We start from the raw sequence: 12,045 nt of genomic DNA, 5'->3' as shown, positions 1-12,045 counted from the left end.
AGATCTGCGTGGGGTGTTCCACCACTGCCTGGCTCAAACTAAAATTTAAAAGGGATGTAGCTCAATGATAGAGAGCTTGCCTAGCATACACATTGCTAAATTCCTTCCCAGGACCACCACCACAAAAAGAAAAAGCTAATAACATTTCAAAAGTCCTTCTGAAAACCTAGAGGGTTTTGCCACTTTCTCTAAGCAAAGTACTGTTAGTGAAAATAACAAAGCCTTTAGAGTGCTACAACCACAAACTTGTGGACTGCCCAGCACCTCTTCTGTGTGTCCTTAAGATATTTTAAATTGGACTGGAGAGATGGCTCAGTGGTTGAGAGCACTGGCTGCTCATCCAGAGGACCCAGGTTCAATTCCAGCACCCATTATGGCAGCTCACAACTGTCTGTAACTTCTGTTCCAGGGGATGTGACACCCTTACACAGACATACCTGTAGGCAAAAAATGCTAATGCTCATAAAATACAAATAGTTGTGTTTTTTTTTTTTAAGTTTCTAAAATTTAGACTCTCCCCTGAAATTTTCTCTCCTTTCACACTCAGGTGGCATGCACCAGATTCCTCACTTTGAAACTTTGCTCCCATCACGCCATTCAAGGAAAGGCCCCACCATTCTCAAACTAATTCCTCTGTCTTCTTCGCTGTCTCCCTGTTCTTGACAATTCTCCTTCTCTGACTTCAGTTTCTCTTGAGCTCCACATTCTCCTTGAGTTAGTTGTCTGACTTACGGTCTCTTCCATATTTCCTCACTGATGCAATCTGGTTTCTGAGATTTTGAAACTTTCTAGTTAATATCACAGATGTTCATACTGATGATTTGCTTGCCTATCTTTCCCCAAAAATAAATGGTCTTACCCTGTAGTCCAGACTGGCCTGAAACTCCCAGTCCTCAGGCTCCTGTATGCTGAGATAACATGGGTTTCACCACCCAAGTTATCTTTCCTGCCTTAATTTGACATCAGTATCTAAGGCAGTTTGTCTCTCCCTCGTCAAAATGCTCTTGATTCCTTAATCCCACTTCTAATCTGTCCTTCTAACCATCCCATCAGTTTCACTTCCAACACTTAGGCTTGTCCTCATAAAATACCACTTTCCTACTTTTTTTATTTTGTCATGTCAAAGTTCCAACCCTTTGGAATTTGTATGTTTTCTTGCATATCAAGTCTTCCCAGATCAGCACCATGCCTAATCTTATGTCCCTCTCTCAGTTTATCTTACAATTCTGATACGTACTCCTTATATGACCATTTAGGAATCTCGGTCTCTAAGGGGACAATACCCAAAGCGTTCACTGGATTACAAATGCCTGGCATCGTATACACCCTCAACACACACACACACACACACACACACACGTGACTTTCTTCCTCCTGTCTGCATTGCTCCACGAGGCTTGTTTGGAAAACGGGGATTGGATTCCAATTCTAATAGTGGCTGCGGAGGAAAATAGGATTATAAAAGGGCAATTAAAGAAGTGGTTGATTGGGTGAGTCTGGTGACTTGCGTTACGTGACGCCTACATGGCCCCTTAAAGCTCCTATTCGGCCCTGGACCTGCTATGTCTCTAAAACAAACATATCGGCCCACAAGCATCTTACGATGCCCTCCAGCCTCGATTTCCACGTTCTCTAAAAAACTACGAAAGTGCCACAAGCAAAAGTGGAGATCAAGCTAAGAAAAATCAACGACGCACGCGCATTTCCTCACCTCAACGGTCTTCCGGGCCGCCATGAATGGCTGCCCCAAGCAATGCCTGTTTCCCGAGGAATCTCATTATTCTCGACATGTTCTCTCACCTCATATTTTCATGTCTGCATTTTATTTGTGCCTAACAGAATGAGCTGACCAACTACGTTCCACAAACAGGGAAGGGATAGCTATATATTTTGAACAGGCACAGAGAGGGACAGCCTGACCTTGGAAGTCGGGCAGGGGGCCTGCCACGGGTCCTTCGGAGGGTGACATTCAGCCGGCGGTGCGAGGAGACGGACCTTCCACCCTAGACGATGGCCAAGTTCGTCCGTAACTTCGCGGAGAAGGCCCCGGGGCTCGTAGCCGGTGAGCGCGGCCCGGGGGAGGCTCGCGAGGGGCAGGGAGTGTGCTGTGGGCACCGAGGGGCCCGCGGGCGTCGGGAGGGCGGCCAGGAGGCAGCCGGAAGGCTGCAGCCTCTCCTGGCCTGCACCCGGCTTCTTAGGTCGCACACGCCGCTGGGCCCTGGCCGCGACCGCGGGGAGGGTCGTGTGAAGAAGCCCGGTTTCACTCCGCCGCGAACGCCATGAGGCCCCCTTACCGTGCCCCGGAGAACTGGGAAGGGAGGACGGGAACGGTAAAGGTCGCACGTCAGGCCTCACGGGGTGGTCTGGCGAAGCACTAGAAAGTCATCAGAAATGCTTAAAGACCCGGACGGCCTCTTCTGAAAGGTGTGTGTGCTTACCGTCTTGGTCAGATCCTAGAGGGGTCTGCATCCGGCGAAGGGAAGGAGGAACGTAGGGATGGATATCCCTGCCTCGGTCCGCATAGAAAGCGATGCCTGTCCACAGTCGTCTTTATCATGGTGGCTCGGCATCCGCGGGGTTGCTTTGTTGGAAAAGTCTGCTCGAGTGCCGTGTCTCAGATGAACACTGAGTAGTCACAAGCCTGAATAATATATCCTGTCGGGACAGTTCTCTTCTGAGTAGCAGATTACTCGTTTAATTTCTGAAGCGGAAGGTGAAATTTACATTTCTTTCTCTTCTGTATTGTAGTAAATGGTTGAAGGTCAGATTTCTAAATAGCTGGATTTCTATATGTTCAGATTTGGTTATAAAATGTGAATATAAAGCGAATTTTAAAAAACATGTAGTGCTTTTGAGCTTGTTTTGCTGTGTTTGGATGCTTAGTAATTCGTTTTCTCCTCCCTTTCATCACCAGCCAAACAGTGATGAGCTTAGAGTGCCAGACTCAATAAATACTAAATTCCCTCCGACAGAACACTTAACTAGTCAGCTAGTAAGCCGTTTTCCTCATTTTTCCAAAGAATTTCTTGTTTTCAGCTTTACCTTTACTATGACCATCTGGCTGTGTTGCAAACTGCTAGGGTTTTACATTATACAACCCAGAAGGCTTCACACTTGGACTTGGGTGGTTTGAGGTGCAACATTTAATATTTCATATGGAATTTTTTTCCTAGCAGTATGATTTTTGCATAATTTAGGTAGCTTGTATTCAGGAATTTAAAACTGGTGTTATTGATAAAATCCCAAAAGAAAAACATTACCAAGGTAAACTTTGGTCTTGTAACACTTAACTCTTTCCACTGTTGTGAGTAATTGAAAGGTGATTTGTTCTTCCAGAAGTACTGAAAGGGAGGGAGCCCTAGTGGGGTTGGAATGTCAGGTGGACTTTGCTCTATAGCATACACTGGTGTATTGAGTGTGAATGTTAAAGTATTTGATACTGATACTAATCTCAGTTCCCTAGGGTATGCAGCCTTATCATCAGACCTCCTTAGGAAGGTCAGAGTCTTTCTGTTTTTTCTCCCCTTAACTAAGCTGAAGATTTTATTTGGGTTTCACCAGTTTTTCCATTAATATCTTTCACTTCTAGGTCCCATTCCTCAGGGTATTCTCTTTTTTTGTTTGTTTGTTTTTGTTTTTCGAGACAGGGTTTCTCCGTGTAGTTCTGCTTCCTGTCCTGGATCTCGCTCTGTAGACCAGGCTGGCCTTGAACTCACAGAGATCCACCTGTCTCTGCCTCCTGAGTGCTGGGATTAAAGGTGAGCTCCACTACTGCCTGGCCAGGCTATTATATTACAATTAGTTGTCAGTCTCTCCAGTGTCCCCTTTCTTATGTCTGATCTTTCAAGATTTGGCCACTTTGAGGTATCTTGTCTAGATATCCTGAAGAGTGTTCCCCAAACTGGTTAATTTGGGTTTCTCTGATAATTAGTTTGGAATTGGGGATTTTAAGAACAAGAACTACAGATGAGTCACCCTGATCACATATTAAGAGGTTCATGATATTCATATCCATCTTTTTTGGGGTTTTTTAGGGGGACAGGGTTTCTCTGTGTAGCCCTGGTTGTCCTGGAACTGGCTGCAGAGACCAGGCTGGCCTTGAACTCAGATCCTCCTACCTCTGCCTCCCAAGTGCTGGGATTAAAGACATACAACACCACTGCCCAACCCATACCCATCTCTTGATCTAATAAGATCTTCCACTATAAAACTATTGATTTCACTTTCTGTGCCTGTTTTTATTTTATTTTTATTTTTATTTATTTATTTTTTTTTGACAAATTTTAGTACTTTTCACATACACGCCACTCCCCCTCCCTCTCCTGGACCTCAGCAAGTCCACCTCCTACCTTCACCTCTTCCCCGAAAAGAACGTTATTTTGCTATGACATGATGGTGGTGACCGACCAGCCTTACGTCTTTTGTGTCTACACCCATCTTTAGAAGCAAGTAACCAGAGCAGGAGGGTTTTCTGTTAGAGTGTTGGGTGGGTCTAGCTTCTACATAGATCAAGTGGAATTCTGTGAGAAAGATCTGTCTTGTTTTCATTTCCTTTTTTTCTTTTTTCTTTCCCATTTCTTTTTTTCTATTCTAAATTATACTGGCTCATTTTAATTTATTTCATGCTTTCATATCTAACTCTGTGTCATTTATTGCTGAGATTGTGCCAGCCTTGGCCATCTGTAGATCTTTTAAGTTGGCACCTCTGCCCCCTTTAACATGCCTCCTTATTTTTGGTACCACATGATGAATCATCTTTTTATTTTCTCTGTCCAGCCTTAGAATTGGCCATTTCTCCAAGAAGCCCTACTTCCTTTTATTAAACAATGGAATTTATAAATTGTCATCTAGGTACTGGGTTTTTTTCTTGCTACTAGAGTCCACTTTAAATTTCTCTCATTGGACAGTTTCGTTTGCTGTGATAAAATACCATGGCCAAAAGCAAATTAGGAAGGAAGGGGTTTATTTCATCTTCCCAGTATGAAATCCATCATCCAGGGAAATCAGGGCAGGAACCTGGAGCCAGGAACTGAAGGAGAGATTTTGGAGGAGTGCTGTTTACTGGCTTGCTCCCCGTGGCTTGTTCAGCCTGCTTTTTTTTTATAGCACCCAGGTCCACCAGCCCAGAGGTGGCAGCTTCCTGAGTGAGCTGGACTCTCTTCACATCAATCACCAATTAAAAAAATGCACCACGGGCCGAACTAGTAGGGGCATTTTCTCAGTTGAGTTCCTTCTTACCAAATGACTCTAACTTGGGCCAAGTTAACACAAAACTTGCCAACACGAGCATTCAGACACATGCTGTATTTTATGTTAGTCTGTATAGATAAGTAATTGTTTCTGGGGCAGGAGAGATGGCTCAGTAGTTAAGAGCACTTGTTGCTCTTGCAGTTTGTTTGTTGTTTTGTTTTGTTTTTCAAGACAGGGTTTCTCTGTGGAGTCCTGGCTGTCCTGGAACTCTGTAGACCAGGCTGGCCTTGAACTCAGAGATTGACCTGTCTGACTCCCAAGTACTGTGATTAAAGGCCTGCGCCACTAATGCCCGGCTGCTCTTGCAGTTTCTGCATGTTTTTCTCTCCTCAGTTTGTGTGTCTGTGTCCCTCTCTCTCACAGCGTCAGTCCAGGACTTTGCATGTGCTCTACCACTGAGCTACATCTCCAGGCCTTATGCTGATTTTGTGATTATTTCTCCTTCTGAATTCATTGATTTGAAATAGTGAATAAATACATCAAGGAATTTTAGGGCTTTGTTTGGTTGGTTTGTTTTTGTTTCTCTGGTTTATTTCTCTGTAGTTTTGGCTGTCCTGGAACTCACTTTGTAGACCTGGCTGGCCTAGAACTCACAGATCTGCCTGCCTCTGTCCTGAGTGCTGGGATCAAAGGTGTGCACCACCACCTGGTGCAGTCTAGTTTCAATTGCTCTTACCAATACATGTAAGTTTTATTTGCATTAATAGTGCAGTTTTTGAAAGGAGATGCAGCTATGCATGGTGAGAGATTTAATCAAGCACGTATTGCTAAGGATACCAAAAATGGATACTTACTGGTATAATTCCCTCTGGACTTGTGGTCAATATTGTGATGAGCTCTGATCTTTCTCTTCTGGACTCCTCTTCAAAATATGGTGTTTCTACAAAGAAAAATAAATAAATTGCTTTGTCTTTGTTTTCCAATTAGGGACTAGTAACTTTAGAGTTAATTAGATTTGCCATTTAGAGGTGAATAAGTACTAGCTGGCCACTAGTGAGTCCTAGCATAATTGACGGCTTAGAGCTTCCTGTCGGTTGAGTGTCCCTGTGACACAGGTGTTCTGCGTCTTTAAAAGCCTCTTGTTACCAGGGAGCAGCAGCTCTGACTTTTCACACCGGCTGCACATTCAGTCCAAGCAGTGAGTGGATGTGATACATGAATAAATATTTGTGTCCAGCCCACACATCTGCTTCTTTCGATCTCTAGTGAGTTCATCCTGGGTTTTTGTTTTGTTTTGTTTTCCAGCTGCGGTGACTTACTCGAAGCCTCGATTGGCTACATTTTGGCAGTACGCCAAGGTTGAGCTGATTCCCCCAACCCCTGCTGAACTCCCTGCAGCTATTCAGAGTGCGAGGAAAATAATTCAAAGTGCTAGAACTGGTAGCTTCAAACAGCTTACAGTTAAGGTAACTATGGGCTATGAAAAAGTATGTTTGTGATAGAAAATGTCTTCCCTGGGGGTTTTTCAGGTTCTTTTGATTACTATATATATTTTCCAATAAAGCAAAATCCAACATAATGAGAAATAATCTCTTTTGACTGCCAAGAAAAGACATTTTTTTCTCACTTTGTAATCTGGATAGCACTAACTCAGCTCTTTGTCTTGGTCTAGTTGTGGTCTTAGAACAAAAAGGTGAGCATCTTGACTGGCAGCCGTGATTTTCTTCCTAATCTTAGCTGGTATATTATAGTCTGATAGCTGCCTTTGCTGGGTTTTTGTTTGTTTTGTTTCTGTCCTGGAATTATCCCCGTTTCAGCTAAAGACCTCTAGAATTATTAGGCAGAACAAAAATACCAAAATCTGGGTTTTCAAATTGCGTATAGACTAAAGGCCACAAGAATTGGAACTTGGAGCCAGGTGGTGGTAGTGCGTGCCTTTAATCCCAGCACTCGGGAGGCAGAGGCAGGCAGATCTCCGAGTTTGAGGCCAGCCTGCTCTAAAGAGCAAGTTCCAGGACAGACTACAAAGCTACACAGAGAAACCCTGTCTCAAAACAAACAAACAAAAAAGAATTGGAACTTGACTTTTAATTTCCAATTCAAGTAACTGCTGGGTTCGAGCCCTCACCTGGGGAGTGGTGACAGGAGACTTCTGATGGCCCCTGGCAATGACCTCCAGAAACACTCTTAGAAGTAAAGGCGTCCAGTTTGTTTATGGAAAGGTATTTTTTCCAACTAGAGTTTTTAGATACAAGTTTGTGTTTAAATGAAACAATGCTTTCAAGAACCATGTGTGGGTTTGTTTGTTTGTTTTCCCTTTGCGGGGGTCAGAAACATAAAATGGATATTGAACACTTGGAAAGAATTAAAGCAAATGATAGTAAATAAAAATGAAGTACATGGGTGGGTGTAAGGGAAGAAGACAGACTTCTCCATCTTTGATGGACAGAAGTGTCTATTCAGAGACAAGCCCTCCTATGAATGCCCTGTCTAATGTGTGAGCCACTTCCAGGATGTGGGTTGTTTTAGAGCCCATAAAGTGTCTCATAAACTAATAATGAAAGGGTTAAGTCAGTTCAGGTCTTTAAAAATTCCTTTGAAAGAATTTATAAGCTCAGGCCCATTTGCCTTACAAAATTGAAAGTTCAAGGTTTTCAGAAGTTGAACGTTAAACATTAGTAATTCCTGACTTTGGCTAAAACTGTTCTGTAGTTTTGAATAACATTCTTATATTGTCTGTCAATCCTGAGAGAGAATAATTTCAAATATGTGTTGGGTTTTTTGTTTGTTTTTTAAAGTACCTTAAAAATTGTGCTTTTTCTTTTCTAGGAAGCTGTGCTGAATGGTTTGGTGGCCACTGAGGTGTGGATGTGGTTTTATGTCGGAGAGATCATAGGCAAACGTGGCATCGTTGGCTATGATGTTTGAAGACTGATCTTTAACATCTGATTTATTTGAGTTCCTATTTGAATGTTCATGGACTACATGTAATGAGACTGCTATCTGAATAAAATATTAGCTGTGGAATAGCAGTGTTTTCTTTGTCAAATACTGCATAGACAGTCACAGTTTTTCCTGATAGTAAGTTGAGTTGTCTTTGTCCTTGTTACATTGATACTGATTTAGTGTGTGTCTGTTTAACCATCAATTAGAAAAGATGGATGTGAATATATACACATGATACATAATACGTGATGGTAAAATTTTAACTCAAAGGTTTAAAACATTATTAGCCAAGTGTAGTGGCCCATGTCTGTAAGCCTAGCATTTGGCAGGTAGAGTTGGGAGATGACAACAGATTTGAAATTTGTCTACATAGTTCCAGGTAGCCATGGTTATAGAATGAAACTTTCTTTAAAAAAAAGAGAGAGAGAAAGACACATCAAAAATTTAGGCAGATGTAGTGGCATACACCCAGCAACTTAAAAGACTGATGTAAGATCACTTGAATCAAGGAGTTCAAGACCAGCCTGAGCATATAATGAGACCTTGTCTCAAAAGGACATATGGGGGAGGGGCAGGAGTTTAAAGTCATCTTGAGCTACGTGAGACCTTGTCTCAGAAAAAGTAATTACAGAAAAGAAATTTGGATTATTTTTCTCAACAATTCTGTAAAAATGTTGGGGGTACTTGTCAATTTGAGTATTTGCCTCAAAGAATAGTAGGGGGTAGTATTCTTAGATGTATGTTTATAATATCTTTGACAGTAGAGCAGGGTGAAAGAGCCATGTAACTGGGATGCTCTGGTTTGGCGGCACACTCCTCTTACCCCAGCACTTGTGAGGCAGAAGCAGGCAAATCTTTTAATTCAAAGCTGTCCTGGTCTACATACCAAGTTCCAGAACAGCCAAGACTACTTAGATCTTGTCCCTCTCTATTTAAATAAATAAATAAATAAATAAATAAATAAATAAATAAATAAATAAATAAATAAATAAATTTTAATAGGGATATATTATATTAATCTAGTTTTATCACTTTTTCGTAGCTTTGCAAGATCCAGTAGATAACAGTTATGATAGTGTCACCCAAGGGTCTAAGTGGTGTGTTATGGCCTGAAGTAAACAGTGATTAGCATCAATTTGTCTTGTGCATATAAGAGATACTGATCCAACATTGCCTTTTGCTGTAGCCTTACAGTCTCTGGTTTGCTAAGGAGTGTTTCTAACCCATTCTTAATTTATGCAGCTGCTGTAAGCAAGTTATTGTACATTTCTTACTGTAAAAGTGTATGGTCTACAGTACAATATTGATCTTAGTGTTTGGCTTTTGTCTTTTAAAAAAAAAAAAAAAGATTTATTTATTGGGCTGGAGAGATGGCTCAGAGGTTAAGAGCACTGACTGCTCTTCCAGAGGTCCTGAGTTCAATTCCCAGCAACCACATGGTGGCTCACAACCATCTGTAATGAGATCTGGCGCCCTCTTCTGGCTGGCAGTCATATATGCTGTGTATACATAATAAATAAATCTTTTTTTTTAAAAAAAGATTTTTATTTATTATACAGTGTAATGTCTGCATGTATCCTTGCAGGCCAGAAGAGGGCACCAGATCTCCTTACAGATGGTTGTGAGCCACCATGTGGTTGCTGGGAATTGAACTCAGGACCTCTGGAAGAACAGCCAGTGTTCTTAACCGCTGAGCCATCTCTCCAGCCCCCCAGCTTTTGTCTTTTTAATCCCACTTTTACACCCTGCATTTGGAACACTGCTCCTATACCCTAATGAAGAAATGGCACAGCTTTTCTAGAGATAAACAACAAGGTCTCTATGGAGACTGCTACTCTTCCGAATATGAAGTAATCTCCAACAGCTTCTGCAGGAACACAAGGGATCCAAACCGAAACCGCCCTGTTGGCAGAAGTATTCTGTCGTATAAATTGCATCCAAGTGAAGGCTACAGAGGACTTCCACAGTGATGTAGGTGACTTTCTTTTCCATGTAGTGCATGACTAGTAAAATTCACCAGGAGAAAAACACAACAAACTGGAGTCAGCCGGTGGCTGCTGCAGCTCACAGAAGTTCGTAATATGTAATGCTCCTTTTTAAAGCAGCAGTCACACCAGAAGGCCCTCAAACAGTTTCTACTCCACTACTTCCTCCTTTACCCTACAACACACCTCTATCTATGACTCACACTGTGTGTCTAGATTTTCTTAGATTAAAATAGCAGTGGGCTGCTTTGTAGTCATTGCTGGGTTTCACCAGGCTTCTTGCCCTCAATGCTTCCACATACCTTGCTTCCTAGCAGAGAACTGTGTGGAGTTTCATAAAAGTTGTGAATGCTGAGTGCTTTTTTTCATTGTAGTTCAGGTGTTCTATGTGTATCATCTGAGTTCTGAGTACTTTCTAGACATAGAAACCTGCTCAAGACTGTTCCCTGTTCTAAGAGCTTGGTGTGCTTTTCAGATGAGGACAAAGGAAGATGCACTTGAAAGAAGCTAACCCAGACTATTTTGAGAAGTTGGACCAAGAGAGGTTGTCTGGAGATAACCTAAAATAAACTAGGGAGGCACACTTGCTCTTATTTACATTGCTCAAGACTGAGGCAGGAGGTTCAAGAGTATGAGGCCAGTCTAGGATACTTAGAGCCCCTGTCTCAAACCAGAAGACATGAAGAATGGAGCAGAGTATGGAATAACCACAAAGCTATTCTTTGGAGGAAAACAAGCATGCATCTGTAATGCCAACAGGGAAGTGGAACAGGATGATGGGAAGGTCAAGATCAGGGCCTGAAGAGAAGGCTCATTAGGAGCACTGGCTGCTCTTCAGAGGGCTTAGGTTCAATTCCCGGCACCCATCTCTAACTCAGGGTCCAGGGCATCGATTGCCATCTTCTGACCTCTGCACCAGGCGTGCACATAGTGAACAGAATACATACAATGTAGGCAAAACACCCATACACAAAAGAATTTTTAGGTGTATGACGAAACTTTTACTGGGGAGATACAACACACATCTACTCACCCCAGACAGGAATCCCCTGACAGACCCAAATAAGATACCACCGAAGTTTAACTTGGTGAACCAGTGAATTTTATTGGGGTTACTTAGGGAAGCAGAAATGACTCAGACAGCTGTATCACCAAAGCACACTGCACAGCCTGAAGGCAGCTCAACACTGGAGAGTGTCCTTTCCAGGTGGGTCTAAGTTACTTGGCCTCAGTTGGTCAAAACCACTTCCAGGAAGCTGGGCTGGTCTCAAGAGTCTTCTTGGCAGCTTGGCTTGCCTGAGTTTTTTGCAGCTCAGGCTAACATCTGAGGGGTACTCTCAGCTTTTACTCGGGCAAGGAGGGGCCTAGTGAATCTGGTCAGTTTCAGAGACTTCCGGAAGCTATTTTGAGTTGTTTACTTCCTGCCTCAGGAGCTTCCCTGTAGAATGGCATGTTTCAATCTCAGGAAATTTAGACTACAAAAAGGTCAGGGTCATATTTTGCTACATAGCAAGGATACCAGCCTATAATACATTGATACTCTGTCTCCAAAAGAAAAAGTAAGCCTAACAGTGGTTGAGTACGCCTTTAATCCCAGCACTCCGGAGGCAGAGCCAGGTGGATCTCTGAGTTCGAGGCCAACCTGATCTATAGAGTGAATTCCAGGACAGCTAGAGCTGTTAACACAGAGAAATCCTGTCTTGGAAAAAAAATAACAGCACCTGAAATTTCTGGCATAGTGGACAATCTGAAAGACCAATATGTATGAAGTAGCAGGAGACAGTAGTAAGAGGTGAAACCAGAATGTTGAGAAGAACATGACGTATCTTTTATGCCATATTAAGAATTGCACTGCCTGGTTGTACACACCAGCAAGATATGCTGAAGAGAAGGATCATGAGTTTGAGGCCAGCCTGAGCTATTC

At 42.6% G+C, this 12,045-nt stretch overlaps 1 protein-coding gene and 1 long non-coding RNA gene across 2 annotated transcripts; one reads left to right on the top strand and one right to left on the bottom strand.

The window, feature by feature from the left end:
* Positions 1-1,901: 1,901 nt before the first annotated feature.
* Positions 1,902-8,217, top strand: Atp5mg (ATP synthase membrane subunit g). The gene is made up of 3 exons (XM_006989824.4): positions 1,902-2,062; positions 6,496-6,656; positions 8,020-8,217. Exons 1-3 carry the CDS (start codon positions 2,011-2,013, stop codon positions 8,116-8,118), a joined length of 312 nt encoding a protein of 103 aa, XP_006989886.2. The 5' UTR covers positions 1,902-2,010; the 3' UTR covers positions 8,119-8,217.
* Positions 8,218-8,551: 334 nt separating this feature from the next.
* On the bottom strand, positions 8,552-8,860 carry LOC143274240 (uncharacterized). The gene is made up of 2 exons (XR_013052724.1): positions 8,743-8,860; positions 8,552-8,678 (listed from the first exon to the last, which is right to left on the bottom strand). It is a non-coding gene; the product is annotated as an uncharacterized LOC143274240 (long non-coding RNA).
* Positions 8,861-12,045: the final 3,185 nt, after the last annotated feature.

This window comes from Peromyscus maniculatus, chromosome 7, assembly GCF_049852395.1.
Source record: "Peromyscus maniculatus bairdii isolate BWxNUB_F1_BW_parent chromosome 7, HU_Pman_BW_mat_3.1, whole genome shotgun sequence".
Classification (NCBI taxonomy): Eukaryota; Metazoa; Chordata; class Mammalia; order Rodentia; family Cricetidae; genus Peromyscus; species Peromyscus maniculatus.
Note: the sequence above shows the minus strand (reverse complement) of the source record. Positions and strands in the feature narration are given on the sequence as shown.